The sequence below is a fragment of the Haliotis rubra genome, unplaced genomic scaffold, assembly GCF_003918875.1.
Source record: "Haliotis rubra isolate DU_JTF1 unplaced genomic scaffold, ASM391887v1 Scf4, whole genome shotgun sequence".
NCBI lineage: Eukaryota > Metazoa > Mollusca > Gastropoda > Lepetellida > Haliotidae > Haliotis > Haliotis rubra.
In genome coordinates, this window is record NW_025767079.1 from 2,648,989 (window position 1) to 2,671,933 (window position 22,945).

At 40.0% G+C, this 22,945-nt stretch overlaps 1 protein-coding gene across 2 annotated transcripts; it reads right to left on the reverse strand.

Annotated features, from left to right (window-relative positions):
• Positions 1 to 3,236: 3,236 nt before the first annotated feature.
• On the reverse strand, positions 3,237 to 11,523 carry LOC124287196 (potassium voltage-gated channel subfamily V member 1-like). 2 transcript variants are annotated; one of them, XM_046723685.1, is made up of 4 exons: positions 11,322 to 11,523; positions 7,613 to 7,863; positions 6,748 to 6,969; positions 3,237 to 4,364 (listed from the first exon to the last, which is right to left on the reverse strand). In XM_046723685.1, the coding sequence occupies exons 2-4, from the start codon at positions 7,832 to 7,834 to the stop codon at positions 3,381 to 3,383; spliced, it is 1,428 nt and encodes a 475-aa protein (XP_046579641.1). In that variant the 5' UTR covers positions 7,835 to 7,863; positions 11,322 to 11,523; the 3' UTR covers positions 3,237 to 3,380. The 2 variants fall into 2 exon arrangements, with proteins under 2 accessions (XP_046579641.1, XP_046579640.1); XM_046723684.1 differs by having other exon boundaries at positions 7,613 to 7,890.
• Positions 11,524 to 22,945: the final 11,422 nt, after the last annotated feature.

The following is a 22,945-nucleotide window of genomic DNA, read 5'->3' on the forward strand; positions in this document are numbered from 1 at the left end:
CCTCCATCCATCCAAACCAGAAGAGATTTCTTCTTAAGATAGGTTTGTTGCTTTATTTACAGTGTAATTCGCACCAATAATAAAAACCCAAAAGTGCACATTTGTTATAGCAATAGCCGTGAAATCAAAGTGTAAGTCATGGTATCTACAACATACGTTCACAATAAGGGCGGTGGGGTAGCCTAATGGTTAAAGCGTTGGCTCGTCACGCCAAAGACCCGGGTTCGAATCCCCACATGGGTACATTGTGTGAAGCTCATTTCTGGTGTCCCCCGCCGTGATATTGCTGGAATATTGCTAAAAGCGGCGTAAAACCAAACTCACTCACTCACTCACTCACAATAAGGACAGTGACAAGTAGGGGTGTGGCCAGGGCCAACATGTATATAGGCATTTTATGGCGCATCGAAGTGACGCAAATAATGATGATGATGATGATGTTAACAATACTACTAAAGACTCTTATAACCCAATGAATATATTATTTTGGAATATTTCTGGTATTACGCAGAAACTAACAGATTCTGATTTTATTGAATATATTAAGTCATTTGACATAATTGGATTAACTGAGACATGGTCAAAGAATGTAGATTTAAATTATATTTGTTCTGATTCTAAGAATGTTATGAAACATGCACAAAATATATCAAGCGGTTGTCGATCTTCCGGTGGTATTTTGGTTTTAATAAAGAATCACTGAAATACTTGAAGTGGTTTAAAGTAACAGAAAATGCTGTTTTCGTTCTTTTCGGTCGTTCACTGTTTGGTTTTGATAAAGATATTCTATATTCCCGTGTCTGTGTACAACCGGAGTCATCGTCATGGAATGATACATTTTCCCCTAACTGTAAAAATGGTATTAGTATATTCCAGGACTCTATATTAGAAATTATCTCATGTCTACCAGATTGGTATATCTTGTGTGGCGGAGATTTTAATGCTCGAACCGGAACCAAAGCAGATTTTGTTGAAGCTGACTTATTTGAATATACAGAAAATAGAAATCATTCCTACTGGGATTTTCTTATAGATTATTTTAACTTGAAGCGTTTCTCCGCCGGCAAGGTCGTTAACAACTTTGGTAAAACATTTCTTGATATGTGCTCTGTTTTTAACATTCATATGCTAAATGGTCGATGTAGAAGTGACACAGATGTTGGAGACTTTACTTTTCTAGGTTCAACTGGCACCAGTGTTATTGACTATATAATTTCTTCATCAACAATATTTGACTATATTCTAGTTTTTAGCATACAAACGAGAACTGAATCTGATCATCTTCCCATTACATTAAAACTAAAGACAGTACAACTTGAGCAATCCAACACTTCTACCAAATGTAGGAATAAGTCGTTAAAGTTCATTTGGGATAACGATAAATTAGAACAGTTTAGAGAAAATATTTTGTCAGATAACGTACAAGAATTACTAGATAAATCGATTGACTGTGCTTTCCTTAATATTGATGATAGTATAAGCTATATGACCGAGGCACTCTGTCTGGCCGCCTCTTGCATGAAGAAAACAGTTAGCCCTCCCACAACAACAACTAATAAATGGTTTGACTCTGAATGTGAAAGATTAAAATCAGACCGATGTAGATCTCTGAATAAGTTTAGGAAATCGAAAGATAAAGAATCATACGATCAATATTGCGCTAAAAGAAATAAATATAACTCAATTTGTAAGGAAAAACGCTTTAATTATTATAAAGAGAAACAGATAGTAATAGAAAACGGTATATCTGATTCAAAAAAATTCTTACAAGCATTAAAGTTATTAAGTACTGGCTAAAACTGTTGATTATACCTTCAAATCGCTTACCCAAGAAGTGTCATAATATGATGTTGTTATATGATAAAGGTGGAAAAAAAACCTGGGCAACCAATGTAAAAAACCTTTTATATTCTATTGGTTTTGGAATGACATGGACTACACAATATGTCGAATCACCTACGCTATTCATACAATCCTTAACGACAAGACTAAAAGATATGTATATTCAAACATGGTGTGAAATGATATCCTTATCAAAAAAATGCATGTATTATTCATTGTTTAGAAATGCCATAGTCCTTGAGTCATATCTATCCTGTGTTAATGTTAAAAAGTTTAGAATAGCACTGGCACGATTCAGATGCTCTTCTCATGACTTGTTGATTGAAAGAGGCAGATATATGAATGTAAAAAGAGAAAATCGAATATGTACACTTTGTAATTTTAACGAAATAGATGATGAATTACATTTTCTCCTAATATGTTCATTTTATGACCGGTTGCGAACAAAATATATTAAAAGATATTACTATGTCTATCCAAATGTGATAAAATTCTCCTCACTGTTAAGTAGTAAAAATCCAGTTCTTCTACAAAATATTTCAATGTGTATTTACTATGCTATGATTACCCGATCTAAATTCCTCTCAAATGTAACATAACTTTATGTACTATAGGCCTGTGGCCTTCTCAGTGCAAATAAAGATTATTATTATAAGGACAACCCACAGTGTTCGCAGCAATATGTTATAAAGTGAGTTCAATACTGTAATTATCCAGTATTACTAAACAGAATACTGTAACAAGTATGTATACGCAGCTAGAATAATCTTTTTTAAAAACTAACAAAAATCGTATTTGACTGAAATGGGATATAGTATCCGAGCAAATAAAGCATCATGGAATAACTATTTCTTGTTTAAGTCATTTTATCCAGCATCAACACGTGCGTACATGATTGTCCCAATATTTGTATTTAGTACTGCTTAGTTCTTGTATAAAGGACGGTGTACATGTGGGGATTTCGGGTAAGGTGTTGCCAGTGCTGGTTATAGAGGAGAGCGTAATGGTTCATGATGTTCGTGGAGCTTCTGGGTAAGAATTCAGGTCCTCACCAGTCTGTGCTCGTCCAAACTGGCGACTATATGGTTCTGGTGATCAGACTCAATGGCTTGGTTGATTGCACGATTGTATGCCATCTATCACCAATGCATTGACCGATGCTCATTATGTCAATCACCAGATTATAGATTTGATATGTTTTCTGACTCCGTGAATTAGCTGATGACATGTCAACGTGCCCCGAAGGCTTGGCTCGTTGTTCTTAAAATAAACCACTTGTTTGCCTGGTGATGACTCGATTAAAAACAGACCACCGCCATAAAGATTACCACCATGTCCCAATACGTTGACCGACGTTCATGATGTCAATCAGTGGATTATAGATTTGATATGTTTTCTGACTTCGTGAATTGGTTGATGGCTTGTCAGCGTGGCACACTGTACATTATACAAATCACTGTCTGACATATTAACAGATCACCATCCTTGTCCTGGAATATGCTGAGAGCGATGTTGAACGACAAACAATCCGTTATAGTTCAGTTCTTGTTTGGGACATCTTCATGATTGTTCTCCTTCTGGTTTCGATGTAATACAACAGGATGAACTGTTGAAAGCGCGGTACGTGGTTCGCTGCTACTGGTCTTGGCCTTTGCTTTGTCCGATGTTTCTTTGGCGATGGAATAAAATGTTATAAAGTTGTTGACAAACAATGGCATAGTTATTGCCAGTACCAAGATGCCCATGCAGGCACATATCACTCCAACGCTCTTAGAAACAGCATTAGACGGAGTTACGTCCCCGTAACCAACCGTCGTCATGGTGATCACTGCCCACCAGCACGCTTCCGGTATACTCTGCATACGATCAGAATCGACATAGTACTCCACTGTTCCAAACACGATGGAGGTAATGAGAACTAAAAGAGCCATAAAACCAACCTCCCTAAATGAAGATTTGAAAGCGTACACCAGAACCCGAGCACCCGTGATGTGCTTCGTCAAATGGAACAGCCTCAAAACCCGAAGGACCAACATGCCTTCAAGAATGTCCAGGTAAGAATGCTCGAATTTCTCAACGGCTGACAGCTGCTCAACGATGATCTTAACAAGAGCTGATACAACTGCCAACACGTCGATGATGTTCAGTAAAGACCTGAAGAAACGGAATAAACTTGGGCAGCAGCAGAGCCTCAACAGAAGCTCCAGTGTGAAGAAGCCGGTGCAGATGTAACTCACTAGTTCCATGTTCTCGTTCTTTACATGGACGTTTGTGGGGAGACTGAAATTACCAAGGATTTCTCCAGCTGTCTTGTTGTGTCTCTCAGTGATTTCTTTCATCACCACAGGGTCAGACCCTTTGTCCGCAAGCCTGATCTTGTCGTAATGCTTGTCGAAATACTCTTGTCCAAAGTACTCCTTCCAGTGCTCGTTCTGCAGAGTTCCTTTGAAGTAAGGTTCTGTTCCCAGGACAGTAAGTAGAGTGGCCGCGACGATCACAAAGCAGGAGATCACGAAGTATATCTGTTGCCAATAAAAAACAAGTCTTGTCATTATCATAAATTTATATGTAGGGTCATACTAGTGCATTTGGACTTTATCCATTGAACGAGACGATGTCATGGTGGGAGAAAAACAATGAGAGCTATAACGAGGTGAATATCACTTGTCCAAGTCGATAAATCATTTGAAGAACCGAAACTGAAGTCAATAAATATTTTATTATATAACACAAAACTGAGATGGCCATGATTTTCAGATTGATTAAAGATTACATTTTGTGCAAAGGGAAGCAACTCTGAATCAGTATCGTCACTGGAACGCAGCGATGCCTGCCTTGTACAGTTGCAAGAGACACGTGGGATGAGGAGTTTGTGTTATGGGTTTACCAATCTATTTTTAGCCGAGTAATGTTATAACAAGTCCAAGTGGCAATTCAACCAATAAGATGAAAGAACAGTTAGTAGTTAGAAAATAAACACTGTTTTCAGACGCATGTTCGTGTATTCCTCAGCAAGCATATCGATTTGGAATAATCGTAAAATAATGTTGGTATTGTGACAAGTGACAAGTTTATTTAGAATTAAGGTCACATAGCCCTCACACCTACATATACAATACATGGCAGTTTTAGCCGAATGTGGGAGATACCCTTTACATGTAAATTATATGACACGAGTTGTTTCGTTCTGGATACGTCTGCTTCGACAACCAGACACACGTTACCCACGTCGTTCGTATGATATGTTGAAACGTTTTGACGACAATGGAGATGTTAACTGGGCTTCGGCAGTACGATCAATATTATTTCAACATGGCTTTGCTTATGTATGGATATATCAAAATGTTGGAAACTGGGAATTGTTTTTGAATCTTTTCAAACAACGTTGTATAGACATGTACTATCAAGAATGGACACAAGATATAAGAAACTCAAAATCACTGCATATGTATTCTGCCTTTAAATCTGATATTGTTCCGGAATTGTATTTGATCGCACTCTCTTCGTTACATCTGCGCAGTCTTAACAAAATTCAGATGCGGCTCCACCAATTTAAAAATAGTTTCCTATAGAAGATCTAAAGACAATGACATTAGTGTAGCTATGTGCGATAATTGTAAAAATGTACCAGAGGATGAGTATCATGTGTTAATGAAATGTCCTTTATATGCAGCGGTAAGAACTCACTACATACCAAGTATCTATATTTTGAACCCAAATAAACAAAAATTTGTACATCTTCTAAATACTAAGAACCATAACATAATACTCCGTCTAGCAATTTTTGTAAACAAAATCATGTCCATGCGCTCTGTAAAAAAATAATCTAAGTTGTCATTTTGTCCTATTGGCCTCATGGCCACATTTATGAAATAAACCTGTCTGTCTGTCTGTCTGTCTGCATGCAGTGGAAGGATTACTTTAATAATAAGGCTACTGTTGGAATGTTTTGGTTATTTTTGGCCTACCGACACACCCCAGCAATAATGCACCTTTATAATGGTGATTTAAAATAATTGACTCTGAAGTAGAAACTTAAGTCACTGTGAGCATCGATCGATTACCAGTTGGGGGCTACGATGCCGTACATCAAGCCTGATCACACGATTGGTTAAGTCGCCCGTTACTGTTGGTTTGGTTTGTTGTTTACGGCCACACCCAGCAATATTCCAGCGGTCTGTAAATAATAGAGTCTGGGCCAGACATGGGCATCGATCTACGAAATTGGGATACGATGACATGTGTCAACCTGACACCTTGATTCTGTTAGTCACCTCTTACGACAAGCATGGGTTGCTGAAGACCAATTCTAACCCTGATCTTCACGGGTCGCCTGTTACGACAAGCAATGGTATCTGCTTTGCATCTTCACTCTTTTCATTCTATTCATTCATGTCCATCCATCGTTTTCATTCAGTGACATTACTTGTATTCGTAAAGAAACATTTCATCTCAATACTTCATTCATTGCACCACATTCTACGATTCATGTCATTCATTAATGTATTTCAATCAATCATTCATTCATCCCATTCAAACCCTTCATCATTCATTCATTTCATTAGGAGAATGAAAGCTGAAGTAAAAAATGTTGAATCAGTAGCTGTTCTTATTCTTTAAGTACCTCCTTTTGAAGGACCCGTGAAGATCCGGGTCAGAATTGATCTTCAGTAACCCATGCTTGTCGTAAGAGGCGACGAACGGGATCGGATGGTCAGGCTCGCTGACTTGGTTGACACATGTCATCGTATCCAAATTGCGTCGATCGATGCTCATGGTGTTGATCACTGTATTGTCTGGTTCAGACTCGATTATTTACAGACCGCCACCATACAGCTGAAATATCTCTGAGTGCGGCGTCAACATATATTAACTCACTCCTTTTAAAGGAAAACAGCGACCAACCTTTGCAATTGTTGATGAAAACGGCTGATCCATTACCCTCCACAGACGACGTCTTCCCCTCGAGAAGGCTGACGTAGACTGTTTCTTTGACTCCGTTGACACCGGTGCTGTCTCTTTCTCAAACTCGTACACGTCATGTTGCTGTCTGTGGAAGCCTGTGAGCGCACGTCGACAACACGGCTCGACGTCGTCAACAGTGAAGCCCCAGAACTCCAGCTCCTCCTGTCGATACAACGACTTGCCTTGGTGACATTTCAGAAGCTGATGCAATGTTTGCATATACAATAAGATCAATCTCCCTGTCATTTTGTTTAATCGTCCTGTATGGTACAAGTAGACTGTAGATCCAGGAGTCGAATGAAACGGTGGGATTGAACGTTCATACTCCTTCGTTTACCTGTAGAGCCCGGAGACACATACAAGCTGTTGATGAAGGTCAATGTATGATGGTACCCGGCGATAGACATGAACTCAGACGTACGGAACCTCTCTTACCTGTACAGTCCCGAGACATACGGAAGCTGGTAGATGCAGGTAGAGTGAGTGAGTTCAGTTTTACGCCGCTTTTAACCATATTCCAGCTATTTCATGGCGGTGGACACCAGAAATGGGCTTCACACATTGTGCCCATGTGGGGAATCGAACCCGGGTCTTCGGCGTGACAAGCGAACGCTTTAACCACTAGGCTACCCCACCGCCCAGATGCAGGTAGATGATACGATGGTACCAAAGACGGACTTACCTCAGACGTACACAACCCACTAACCTACACAGTCCCGAGACATATAGAAACGGGAAGATACAGGTGCCCGGTTTAATGGTACCCAAGGATAGGTTTGAACACAGGCGTACACAAGCCACTTACCTGTACAGCACCGAGACAAACAGAAGCTGGTAGATGCAGGTGCCCGGTCTGATGGTACCCAAGGACGGACTTGAACACAGGCGTGGGTCTCTGGAAGAACACTTCCTTCTTTGTGTATGACGTCAGACGTCCTAGAGTAGACTCAGGGAATCTGGATAGGACATCCTTTCCTATCTCGAACCTGCGGCCACCCACGTTGACGGTGATGATGCTGTCACCCATGTCTTCGCCTCAGAGGTTGTAGACTGTCTCTGTGTGTCGTCGCCAAAAACACAAACCTATATCAGTAAAGCGAATTCCATCATCGCAATAAAATTGTGACGGTACAACATGCCCGCGTTGACGTCATAGCGGACTGATGCACATTTGCCTCTAAATTGTTTCGAGGTTACGGAAATGGACAGGCAAAATACATACATAGAAAATTGGATTAGACACCCAAATTACAAACGTTATCTACACGTAACAAGGGTAAAGCACTCGCTGCAGAAAACTGCTAACTTCCAAGACGCAATCTGATACCCCATCTCCCGTTTGTTCAATATTTGGCTTACCATCAATCATGGATGTGTGCGTTTATTCACCAGGCAGTTTAAAATAGTGTTGTTGAAAGGAACTGATTACTTTTGAAGTAACAATGTTAATCAATACACCCGAAGGTTTTAATTATCAAGGACGCTTGCTAATATTAAACTTGATACGATATCTTCCCCTCTTGTTTGCAAGTCTACCTTGCTCGAACAATTTTCCCGATGGTGAAAGGGTCTGCAAATAATCGCTCGTGCAAGTGCAGTAAACAGACTGATATAATTAACTGGAATACATGTATTTCATTCGAGATGTTTGTATTGAACTTCTGTTATTACGAACCACAATTAGTGTTCCCTTTGAGTTCGGTATAACCGTAGTGTTCTGTGTATTCAGATAAAACGTTGTTGTGAAAACTGAATTATATTCGCCTACATGACGTTTTGCAATTTGTTAAGGCAACAATCAGCTCGTGGTTCTACATCGAAAAAACAGCATGTTTATCTTCCGAAAACGCCCACTGTCAAAAGCTTGCTGTTAAAACTCTTAACAAACACCAGATATACATCGATCCTTTGTGCTGTTCCTCGGCAACAAACCCTAATGCACAATTTGTTGTTAAACGTTAAACGGGTAGTCAACACGAGAGCGCTAAAAGAAAATCGATTTTCATCTAAACAAATTCGATGGATATTTCGTTGCTAATGTAAAATATCCAAATCCAAACAAACATGTATCTCAAAACAAGGACGCCAGGTGGAGGGTGTGGGAACGGAGACAGTGCTGTTTTATTCCAAACAGTGAGTAAGTGAATGAGTATGGATTTACGCCGCTTTTAGCAATATTCGGTAATATCACAGCGGAGGACACCAGAAATGCGCTTCACGCTGTACCCATGTCAGGACACGAACCCGGGCGTTCGGCGTGACGAGTGAAGGCTCTACCCACTAAACTACCCCACTGCTCCAATACCAGATTGAGTGAGTGAGTTTAGTTTTTACGCCGCTTTTAGCAATTTTCCAGCAATATCACGGCGGGAGATACCAGAAATGGGCTTCACACATTGTACCCATGTGGGGAATCAAACCCGGGTCTTCGGCGTGACGAGCGATCGCTTTAACCACTAGGCTTCCCCACCGCCCCCAATACTGGGTTGGGTGTTGGGTGGTCATACGTGTCACTGTGGTGGAGGAGGAAATCCCATTGCAACACACATACGTTTACTTCTGTCCAAGAGCGTTAGTTTTGCGCTTTCGGTTGGTATTCAGGTGGTTAAGTTTAAGGGCACAAAAGCCATGTTTAGTGTAGTTGGGGAATAGTGGTCGAAAAGATTATCAGGCTCTGGGTAATCGTGTCAACCCCGACATATATCGATACTGAATACTTTCATGAACAAATATTTTACTTCGACTCAACGGAACGTTCGACACAACCGTTTTTGACTGGACTTAAGTTTCGTTTCGCGTTCTACACCCTTGTCACATTTTACACCTTTGTCACATTTTACACCTTTGTCACGTTTTACACCCTTGTCACGTTTTACAACCTTGTCGCATTTTACACCTTTGTCACATTTTACACCTTTGTCACGTTTTACACCCTTGTGACATTTTACATCTGTCACGTTTTACAACCTTGTCACATTTTACACCTTTGTCACATTTTACACCTTTGTCACGTTTTACAACCTTGTCACGTTTTACAACCTTGTCGCATTTTACACCTTTGTCACGTTTTACACCCTTGTCACATTTTACATCTGTCACGTTTTACAACCTTGTCACATTTTACACCATTGTCGCATTTTACACCTTTGTCATGTTTTACACCCTTGTCACATTTTACACCTTTGTCACATTTTACACCTTTGTCATGTTTTACACCTTTGTCACATTTTACACCTTTGTCACGTTTTACACCTTTGTCGCATTTTACACCTTTGTCATGTTTTACACCTTTGTCACATTTTACACCTTTGTCACGTTTTACACCATTGTCACATTTTACACCCTTGTCACATTTTACATCTGTCACGTTTTACAACCTTGTCGCATTTTACACCTTTGTCATGTTTTACACCTTTGTCACATTTTACACCTTTGTCACATTTTACACCTTTGTCACGTTTTACACCCTTGTCACATTTTACATCTGTCACGTTTTACAACCTTGTCACATTTTACACCTTTGTCGCATTTTACACCTTTGTCATGTTTTACACCTTTGTCACATTTTACACCTTTGTCACGTTTTACACCATTGTCACATTTTACACCTTTGTCATGTTTTACACCTTTGTCACATTTTACACCTTTGTCACGTTTTACACCTTTGTCGCATTTTACACCTTTGTCATGTTTTACACCTTTGTCACATTTTACACCTTTGTCACGTTTTACACCATTGTCACATTTTACACCTTTGTCATGTTTTACACCTTTGTCACATTTTACACCAATAAAGAGGTGTCAATGTATGCATCCTACCATCTGATGTACAGTTTGAATCGATTGTCAAAAGAATACTCAGAAACTGATTATATTTGGTGTAAAGGGTTAAAAAGCTTACAATAATGAATGGATCATTGAAAATCAGTGATCATCCCCACCATCCACACAATTTGGCTAAAAATGTAACGAAGATCAAATGTACCCTTGTCAGAGTATATATACTTCATCCTGTAACATTGAAACAGATTCACCTGGCACAGGGGTTGTATCTCTGACTCAAACAAAGACAGAAAATAGTTTACATGCAGTAGGATCCCTTTCTACGATTCAATCTTAGCACTAAGACGACCGCAACTCCGACTTAGGACAGTCGAAACGCTGATACGACTCCCTGTAATGGTCCAAGGGAACTTACACCAAATACCCAAAGCGATCCTAGCACCAAGACGATCACAAGTCCAACCCTTAACGCAGATTTACGGCAGTGCTAAGATGAGTTAAACACAGACAGTAAATAGTTTTGCATGCAACCTGATCCCTTTCTACGATTCAATCTTAGCACTGAGACGATCGCAAGTCCAACCCTTAACACAGATTTACGGTTGTCGAAGTGCTAAGATCGCTCTGGGTAATGGTCCCAGGGACTTTTTCACAGACTTACACGAAAACCCAAGGCGATGTAATGGTCCCGAGAAATCTGCGCACCTCACGACTAAAAAGGACTCGCTCACCCGAAATACGATAGCGATCTATCAAAGCAGTCCACACACCCAGCTCCACATCCCGACATCGAGCGTCCCTTCTGTGACCATCTCCCAGTCTCTGGTGCTTCCACCTCTTTCTGACAATGTTCACACCTCCCACCTTGATGCGTAATTACCCGTGATCCTCCTTTGCCCTCACAAGCGTACCCTAAGCTGCTGATGGCAGACAAATACGCCTGTGTGTAAGCTACTTTGTCTTTGAAAATATGGAGAAATCAATACATCAATAACAAGCTTTGTTCCAGTTTCCATAGTCGTTCTTTGGGTGCTTTTCGACATGGCAACTACAGGGAATCTGTGATGTAAATAAGCATTGCAATAACGTTTGTTCCATTCCCCAAACAGTTGTTAGCTTCCTGTACACAAAAGGAAATTTTTATTTTCCTCAGTTTGTGTATTTTGTTGACTGAATTCCAGGTTCGATTTTATATTTGTCAAGCTTTGTCTGAAACAGCAATGTTGCGTTCCACCAGGGAATTACATGTTTACAGTAGGTCGACACGAGATTTTCACAGTGTTGTGTCATTGATTACATATAAAGGCCCTGGTTCTGTAAACTAGGCTAGTCACTGCTTGGCAGAGTAAATGTTGTTATCATATGTCAGAACAGCCATTGAATACCCGGATCAGATAAACCAGTGAATGACATTATGAGCACCAACCAAAGCCGCCTGGACATGAACACTTATATTTAGGGTTCATGGTCTGGGTATCGACCAAGTAAGCAAGCCGATTTTACCCGCTTCTCTTTACGACAGGGAATAGTGATCTGTAGAACTATTCTGACAGGGAATAGTGATCTGTAGAACTATTCTGACAGGGAATGGTGATCTGTAGAACTATTCTGACAGGGAATAGTGATCTGTAGAACTATTCTGACAGGGAATAGTGATCTGTAGAACTATTCTGACAGGGAATAGTGATCTGTAGAACTATTCTGACAGGGAATAGTGATCTGTAGAACTATTCTGACAGGGAATAGTGATCTGTAGAACTATTCTGACAGGGAATGGTGATCTGTAGAACTATTCTGACAGGGAATGGTGATCTGTAGAACTATTCTGACAGGGAATGGTGATCTGTAGAACTATTCTGACAGGGAATGGTGATCTGTAGAACTATTCTGACAGGGAATGGTGATCTGTAGAACTATTCTGACAGGGAATGGTGATCTGTAGAACTATTCTGACAGGGAATGGTGATCTGTAGAACTATTCTGACAGGGAATGGTGATCTGTAGAACTATTCTGACAGGGAATAGTGATCTGTAGAACTATTCTGACAGGGAATAGTGATCTGTAGAACTATTCTGACAGGGAATAGTGATCTGTAGAACTATTCTGACAGGGAATAGTGATCTGTAGAACTATTCTGACAGGGAATAGTGATCTGTAGAACTATTCTGACAGGGAATGGTGATCTGTAGAACTATTCTGACAGGGAATGGTGATCTGTAGAACTATTCTGACAGGGAATGGTGATCTGTAGAACTATTCTGACAGGGAATGGTGATCTGTAGAACTATTCTGACAGGGAATGGTGATCTGTAGAACTATTCTGACAGGGAATGGTGATCTGTAGAACGATTCTGACAGGGAATAGTGATCTGTAGAACTATTCTGACAGGGAATAGTGATCTGTAGAACTATTCTGACAGGGAATAGTGATCTGTAGAACTATTCTGACAGGGAATAGTGATCTGTAGAACTATTCTGACAGGGAATAGTGATCTGTAGAACTATTCTGACAGGGAATAGTGATCTGTAGAACTATTCTGACAGGGAATAGTGATCTGTAGAACTATTCTGACAGGGAATAGTGATCTGTAGAACTATTCTGACAGGGAATAGTGATCTGTAGAACTATTCTGACAGGGAATAGTGATCTGTAGAACTATTCTGACAGGGAATAGTGATCTGTAGAACTATTCTGACAGGGAATAGTGATCTGTAGAACTATTCTGACAGGGAATAGTGATCTGTAGAACTATTCTGACCCAGATTCTTACTGACCTTACAGACCATACACCTGGAATATTGCTGAGTGCGGCGTAAACCTAAACTCACTCACTCACTGACCCAGATTCCCATTTGGCTGCTAGATAAGGTAATATGAGTTTTATCACCACGTTCAAAATTATTGCACGGGTATTGTTGTGTCTTGGAACAGTCCCAACTAATGCTGGTTGTTTAGTTCCAGGTCAGCTCAGTGAGAAACCGGATCATCCACTCTGAAAAAATATTACGAATCCAAGCCAAAATTAATAATCTTCTAAAAGAAGTGGATGTGTTTGTTTCATATGTAGAAACGTGGTTAAACAAGTCTTCAGTTATTTACACGTGTATCTCGTATTTGCGTTATAAACTTATTTACATCAGTACTCTTAAGTCCTCTTCATTAATAATATTTTTATATCTTTATCTGATTGTTGTTAACCCAATTCCAGCCATGTGAAAACGGTCTGTAAATACCCGACCGATTTTGGACCAGACGCTCCTGTGACTGACATGATCAGCATTGGTCAAAGAAATCGGGACACACTAACATGCCTGAACCTTGTCAGCGAGACGCACGCAAGTACGCACACATCAAAGTGTCAAGTCGGTTGAACACTTGTGAGATACCAAAAGTTGTATCCAACGCTCGAAATTTTGGAAGCCTTTTTGTTAGTGATGGGTGTTACACGTGTGACAAACAAAACCTGACAACAACTACATGCTGTCGAATGCTGATAATCATTCATATTTGAAAACTCTCCTTTCAGATGGTCAGACTCGTTGACTTGGTTGACACATGTCGTCGTATCCCAATTCCGAGCATCGATGTTCATGCGGTTGATCAATGGATCAGACTCGATTAATTACAGACCGCGGTCATGTACTGTCATATTGCCGACGGTGGCGTTAGACAAACAAGCAAACAAACAAATAAACAAACAAACAAACAAACCTTTCAGGCCGTCCCCTTGACGCCATGTGTATGGTGGTCAGTCTCAGATGGTGGTGGTGGTATGGCTGAAGTTGACTTTGACCAGAAGTAAGGTCATTAAGTAATTTGCAGTTTGAGATTTTACCATGTGTAAAACTCTTAGACATTGTACTCGATTGTCCAAAGAATGAAATGACAAGTTCCACTGCTTAATGAAATGGATTAAAACATCAAGCGACCATAATTCTGTACAAGTCTATGTACCCTTTGACTTTTCCACCAATGTAATGTTATTGTGGAATAATGCAATACAGTGTACAGTGTTTGAGACAAGGATGAGAACAGCGTTAACCGAATGCTTTTCGGTTACATAGGTACACACAATAAAAAACTGACTTATTGTATTCGGGACAATAAGGCAATACTATATATAATTGATATTGTGTATGAATAAATTAGGGCAACTTCAAGAGAGTTTACAATTACGTTGAGTGGTGTTTCATGTTCGTGCACAAAACAGCTCTTTGTGTTTTTAATGTTTTCATCGATAATAACAAATTGACTGTACCATGTACTTGACTGCATGAGAAATTGTTTCTGTTTTTTAAAATCATGCAGCCACGCTACATTACCGCGAGTACCGCGTTACATGTCAATAATACATGCATGTATGACGTTGTATGGTGCAACAGTGATTGGGAATCTGCAGGGTCCTTGGGGTCTGTTCTGGACATTATTTGACAGCACCACAAAAAAGTCAAATGATTATTGGGAAAGGGATGTTGGTTTGTTGTTTAACACCGCACTCAGCAATATTCCAGCTGTATGGCGGCGGTTTGTAAATAACCGAATCTGGACCAGACAATCCAGTGATCGACATCATGAGCATCGATCTACACAGTTGGGATACGGATGACATGTGTCAACCAAGTCAGCGAGCCTGACCACCCTATCCCGTTAGTCGCCCGTTATGGCAAGCATGGGTTACTGAAGATCACGGGTCACATCAGAAATGAACTGCTAGATTGTTCCGCATTATTGCCCAGGGTCAGGCAAAGGCTGCATGCCCAAACATGGTGTTGGCGTGAACAACAGCTGCTAGTTTCCTGATCTTTGTGATCCAAATGTGCTCTTTCAAGATGTCGGAGCTCGAGGTGAAAGGTGCCCTTTGTGATCAAAGAGATGACGATCTAATGTGCCCTTTTATGATCGAAGTGGAATATAACCCCCCACCCACCCCCCAACCCCCAAGACAATATAAGTGCTCGGATTAGAATGTGTTCTTTTATCTTAGAGCTCGGGGTGAAACTAGTTCATTTATTATCTTAGAGCGAGATGGAATGTGCACTATTTTGATCTTAGAGCTTGAGGTGGAATGTGCTCTATTAAGATCCTAGAGCTCGAGGTGGAATGTGCACTATTTTGATCTTAGAGCTTGAGGTGGAATGTGCTCTATTAAGATCCTAGAGCTCGAGGTGGAATGTGCTCTATTAAGATCCTAGAGCTCGAGGTGGAATGTGCTCTATTAAGATCCTAGAGCTCGAGGTGGAATGTGCTCTGTTAAGATCCTAGAGCTCGAGGTGGAATGTGCTCTATTAAGATCCTAGAGCTCGAGGTGGAATGTGCTCTATTGGGATCCTAGAGCTCGAGGTGACATGTGCTCTATTAAGATCCTAGAGCTCGAGGTGACATGTGCTCTATTAAGATCCGAGAGCTCGAGGTGGAATGTGCTCTATTGGGATCCTAGAGCTCGAGGTGACATGTGCTCTATTGGGATCCTAGAGCTCGAGGTGACATGTGCTCTATTAAGATCCTAGAGCTCGAGGTGACATGTGCTCTATTAAGATCCTAGAGCTCGAGGTGGAATGTGCTCTATTAAGATCCTAGAGCTCGAGGTGGAATGTGCTCTATTGGGATCCTAGAGCTCGAGGTGACATGTGCTCTATTAAGATCCTAGAGCTCGAGGTGACATGTGCTCTATTAAGATCCTAGAGCTCGAGGTGACATGTGCTCTATTAAGATCCTAGAGCTCGAGGTGACATGTGCTCTATTGGGATCCTAGAGCTCGAGGTGACATGTGCTCTATTGGGATCCTAGAGCTCGAGGTGACATGTGCTCTATTAAGATCCTAGAGCTCGAGGTGGAATGTGCTCTATTGGGATCCTAGAGCTCGAGGTGACATGTGCTCTATTAAGATCCTAGAGCTCGAGGTGGAATGTGCTATATTAAGATCCTAGAGCTCGAGGTGGAATGTGTTCTATTAAGATCCTAGAGCTCGAGGTGGAATGTGCTCTATTAAGATCCTAGAGCTCGAGGTGGAATGTGCTCTATTAAGATCCTAGACCTCGAGGTGGAATGTGTTCTATTAAGATCCTAGAGCTCGAGGTGGAATGTGCTCTATTAAGATCCTAGAGCTCGGGGTGGAATGTGCTCTATTAAGATCCTAGAGCTCGAGGTGGAATGTGCTCTATTAAGATCCTAGAGCTCGAGGTGGAATGTGTTGATTAATGATTTTACAGCTCGGGATGAAGTGGGCTCTTCAATGTGTCTGTCTCCTTGCACTAGTTTAATTCTGGCAGGCTGAAACATCATGGACACCTCTCGCATGCACTGTATACTTACTCCAAGCCAACCTGTCCTTGTTTACCCCTTAAAGCCGAGCGCCAGACATCAACCACCATCTGTATGAATGACGCCAGGAATCGAACCGATGATCTACAGCTCTCCGGGCTGGGGCTCTATCCACCAGGCCACCAGGGCGACCCCTCAATAACATAGAAGGCAAGGCGTTGTGATGTGAATATTGATTATCGTAATTCCGACTGGAGTACAAGACACGCTCCCACTTACCGAGACACACACATTAATTATACTTCCGTGTCAGATCATAGTCAGCATTTACTTGTCGGCCATACATGAATGCATTAGTAATGATCTGTGAGGGGGATAATATCACTTAGCAAGGTGGCTGTTATTTCCCGTAGGGATTAGTTAAGGCCCACAGAGCAATGCTTTTCAGGAAAAACACAAGTCATTGTTTACATAATCTGTTGATTAAATCAGTGGTCAGCTGTCAATAATATTCATAACAATGATAAAGAATATTAACTAAAATATGCAATGCAGTAGTTTCTGATTGTATAATGTGAACATTTGTTATTCATAAATGATAATATATAAAATGTACAATGCACCTGAAAATATTTTAGACACCTGTTGTCTTTTCTCTAATGAAAAATTAAAATAAACAGAATGAGGTGTGTACATTCTTTTGTACTTCAGATAATTCCACGCGTAGGGTCAATACGAGTATAGCTGGAGAAACGGTTTCATGGCGATGCACCACCACCAAACAGTCCAGTACCGTGGCATCATCAACGAGCAGGTTCGTCTCCAAGCAACCAAACCAGGAGTACCAGGACGTCCAGAGAAAGATGCAACTGTTAAGGGGAAGAGCCACATGTCTGAAAGTGCTGTATATGACCTTAAAATGTCTTAGATTCATAATATTAATAATAATATAATAATATAGGATATTTATATAGCGCACATATCCACGCAACTAGTGCATGCTCAAGGCGCTGGTATTTATTTCCCTCGAACATTGGATGTCAATCTCAACGTCACATCGTATTATCAATCTCAACTCCCTGGGGAGTATACAGCTCTTGCATCCATATATGCAGTATAACGTAAACATCTTTATGTAATAACACAGTTTACCATACTTTCGTAACCTTGGGGTTTTATTAATTTTGTAACAACATTCATACAATTCAAATATATACCATTTCGTATTCATAATTCTTATATCGAGGACATTTTCCCAAGTCTGTCTCCCAGTCTCTGAACCATGCTATTTTCCCATCTGCACAGACCCTACTGTAATGCTCTGGCTCTTAATGAAGTAAGGACAAATTTTCTACAGGTTCAAAAAATCGGTAAGATAACAGACGGAGTTGACATGATGTAGGTAATTAAGGACATAATTTTGAGATTGAGAAAATCAATCAAACCCATTACGACCAAAACAGATTCCATTTGATGATAATATCAGTTCCACGTCCACGTGTCAATACTCACTCATGATATGCATCGCAGTACTTGTATTATTGACGTGTATCTTCCATAAGTGACAGGGGAATACATGGTGATTATTCTTTGGATTTGGATTCCTGGCATTCGTTAAGGACGAGATGTCCGAATCGACTCACTAATTTCATTTTTGCATCCATCAAAATATAGGAATCTGTTGAAGTGTGTCGATGTTAATCTCAGTAGTAGTGAGACTACATCACGTGGAAGGTGAGGTGAGGTGAGATTAGGTGAGGTGAGGTGAAATTGGGTTTAACGTCGTGCTTGAGAAAATTTCGCTCATATGACGACGTGCATGTGTGTGTATGTGTATGTTCGGCTGCTTGTACTAGCCCAGACTAAAGCTGGTTTTATAGTGCTAGCCCCATGCCACAGAGAAGCATGAATACCCCACTCAGACACATTATACTGACTCTGAGCCAACCCGTCCTTGTTGTACCCATTAATGCCCCGCCAGGTAGGGACCAACAAGTACCATATTTTAACGTCTTTTTTTGTATGACGCGGTCGGGGATCGAACTCGAGACCTTCCGCTCTCCGGGCGGACGCTCTAACCACTACACAACGGAGGCGGTCACGTGGAAGGAGCATGCTTGTGAGAATAACTTGTTTTATGATGCTGCTTAGCAAGATCAATCTGCGTGTCTTCATGTTAACGGAAGCGGCAAACCGCTTTCCTTATTATAAGAAATCTCTGCCAATATCAGCGTCGACTGTACGATTCTGTCTGCATCATCACCATGTTTATGAATCACTATCAGTTAGGGATGACACCAGGTGTTCCCCAAATATGAGGGTAGCCCTACTAGCCTCCCTACAAATGACACCCGGATGCGAGCTCAAATCCATGCAAAGGCAAGCCAATTGTTCACCTGACAAGAAATTAACAACACGCGAACAAGCAAAAATAGGAAATTGCATCGGACATCAATGTCCTCCCATGTCTACCATAACAAATTTTGACATTTTAACTGAGTAATTTAATATTTTAACCTTGATCAAACAACTTCCGAGCAAGAGTCGTATGCCGACGAACTTTGAAATCTCCCTAGAAAAAATTAGAAAAAGTAGAAACCAAAGGATGGGGCCGCAGGTCTCGCCATAAAGGGAATATTGACAATAAGCCAGTTGAAGTCATCCCGCGCCATACAGTTGGAGATTTACTGGTCTCCATATTTCTTGTTCTGATGGCACGTGAAGATCCGGGTCAGAACTGATCTTCAGTAACCCATGCTTGTCATAAGAGGCGACTAACGGGATCGGGTGGTCAGGCTCGCTGACTTGATTGACACATGTTATCGTATCCCAACTGTGTAGATCGATGTTCATGATGTCGATCACTGGATTGTCTGGTCCAGACTCGATTGTCCATAGACCACCGCCACATAGCTGGACTTGCGAAGTGCGGCGTTAAACATCAAACCAAAAATATCTTGTTCTGGTGGGTAATTCAACAGAAGGGGGGTTGATATTTGATGGTAATTGAACGATATCAATTGATCGATAATACCTGAAGCTTAAGTAAATCCTCTTTGCCGAAATACCTTGTTCTACCAATCCCACGTTGCAATCTTTGCGTTGAACGTTTATCCAACAAACATAAACGCGGGCGTCAATATGAAGAACACTTTCCTTGCCAGAATATAACCAGGGCTGAGTCAATAACTGCACTCTGTGAAGCACATAATACACGAGCAGTGATACGTCACGATTATGTGCATTTGTCCGCCAATCACCTGCGATCCATATCATTGTGAACCTTTTAACATCATTTTCTGTCATGTCATGGTATTACTGTTCATAATATAACTGTTCATGATACAACTGTTTATAATATAACTGTTCATAGACCCGTCATATATAACTGTTCAATGTGCGATAACTGTTCATGATATAACTGTTGGAATACTGCTCATGATATAACTGTTCATAATATAACTGTTCATGATATAACTGTTAATGATATAACTGTTCATAATATAACTGTTCATGATATAACTGTTCATGATATAACTGTTCATGATATAACTGTTCATATATAACTGTTCATGATATAACTGTTCATATATAACTGTTCATTTATAACTGTTCGTGATATAACTGTTCATATATAACTGTTCGTGATATAACTGTTCATGATATAACTTTTCATAATAAAACTGTTCATAATATAACTGTTCATAATAAAACTGTTCATGATATAACTGTTCATGATATAACTGTTCATGATATAACTGTTCATAATATAACTGTTCATAATATAACTGTTCATATATAACTGTTCATGATATAACTGTTCATAATATAACTGTTCATATATAACTGTTCATGATATAACTGTTCATAATATAACTGTTCATAATATAACTGTTCATATATAACTGTTCATGATATAACTGTTCATAATATAACTGTTCATATATAACTGTTCATGATATAACTGTTCATGATATAACTGTTCATGATATAACTGTTCATAATATAACTGATATATATAATAACTGTTCATGATATAACTTGTTCATAATATAACTGTTCATGATATAACTGTTCAGCTCTTGATATAACTGTTCATAATATAACTGTTCATATATAACTGTTCGTGATATAACTGTTCATGATATAACTGTTCATGATGTAACTGTTCATATATAACTGTTCATGATATAACTGTTCATATATAACTGTTCGTGATATAACTGTTCATGATATAACTGTTCATGATATAACTTTTCATAATAAAACTGTTCATGATATAACTGTTCATGATATAACGTTTCATAATAAAACTGTTCATAATATAACTGTTCATAATAAAACTGTTCATAATATAACTGTTCATGATATAACTGTTCATAATATAACTGTTCATGATATAACTGTTCATGATATAACTTTTCATAATAAAACTGTTCATAATATGACTGTTCAAGATATACTATTTATAATAAAACTGTACATTATAAAAATGTTCATGATATAACTGGATAAAAAGGCAACGAAAGCCATTGTACGATGCCGACACTATGATAAGCGCGTGTTCACGAACCCATATCAAATACTGTGGGTCGTCACAAACACGTGCAAAGGCAAGTCAGTTGTTCATCAGAAATAACGATGGTACATACAGTGGCCACACTGCTGGCACCTGTAACAAACACACGCGCAGGCCATCGTGGAATTAAGACATACCTGAGTAATGATGAGAAAAAGGAGAAACTACGATAAATTAACAAAATAATTCAGCGTTCGAAATATCTGCCTGCCCGACGACTTATTTTCAACACGGACTGCCAGATTCTCCAATTCTGTGGTTAAAATGTAGACATGTATATGAAGATATTTTGTGAGCAGGTAAGTTTTGGTCAGGGCTGGCAAGTTTTACATTTAACCATCCCTATGGTCTGGCTGAAATCTTTGGAGTTTCATACCCTGAAATAATGAATGCTAAATCTGTACTTGAGAAAGTGTTTTGGCTAAATTTGGCAGCATAATATATCACCACTTGACACAGCAGACCGCGCTCAAACGCTGTTAATAGATCTTATTAATTACTGGCGGTCAAGAAATCGCGCCATTTAGTTCAGCGCCATTAAACGATTGATCCCATTTTCATCAGCAACAAAGAGACACAGCCAACCTTTGTGTGGCGGAAGGTGCCAGGGAGACACTTCCGGTAGGTGAAGGTCATCGGAACCCCACTTTGAAGTTGAGGGCGGTGTATCGACGTATTGGATTTTTGTTTGTTTGTGTTTGTTGTTAGACGCCAGACGCAGCAATATTCCAGCTGTAGCTCTGCGGTGTGTGTTTTGATTACTCTGGACTGGACAATCCAGTGATTTAGATGGAATATTGCCGACACTGTGGATGACAATGGCCGAAATCAATTTACCAATAACTCCCCTCCAGACTTAAACAACAAAACCTACTTTTCAAAATTATATTAAAATTGTATTGAAATAAATATATGACTCCCAGTCGACCACACAATCCAATCATGTGAATTCTGTATAATGGTGTTTCACACCGTGATGATGTCCCTAAGAACACAGAATTAATTCAGTAAAGGTATTGGAAAATAACATCATCATCAACAACTGTAAACTGCGTAACCCTGCACCCCCTCTGGATCCGCATATGCTATTCTTCGCGTGGACGGGAGGGTTTCGGGTCACCTTTTTTAATTTTTGACAAACACATATGCGTGCCATGAACGGCCTGGAAAGGTTTTGATAAGCACTTTCGTGATTGTTTGGTCAAATCTTCCTTTCAAGCTAATGCTTTCTTTTGCCCGACATTTTATTGGGGAGATATACGAAACGTTTTAAGAAACCCTCAGCGTGTTTGTCAGACACACTTGCACTGTAATGAACATTGTTGTCAACAAACTCAGCAAATGAAATACTATTCGATCCCAGGGAATATAAAAATACTGAACACTGTACATCATTAATGCTGGTTGCACCACCATCCCCAACCCCCACTGCCCATCAACACAAATCTGTAACGTCCGGAACTAATTCGGTCCGAGTCTAAAGAATGAATTTGTCTTGAAGCAGCGACAGGAA

Coding starts and splice junctions, on each gene's coding strand:
- LOC124287196 (XM_046723685.1), bottom strand. CDS start 7,834: ATGGGTGACAGCATCATCACCGTCAACGTGGGTGGCCGCAGGTTCGAG. Junction 6,970..7,612: donor TTTGTCTCGGTGCTGTACAG/GTAAGTGGCTTG, acceptor TTGTATCGACAG/GAGGAGCTGGAGTTCTGGGG. Junction 4,365..6,747: donor TTTCATCAACAATTGCAAAG/GTTGGTCGCTGT, acceptor TATTGGCAACAG/ATATACTTCGTGATCTCCTG.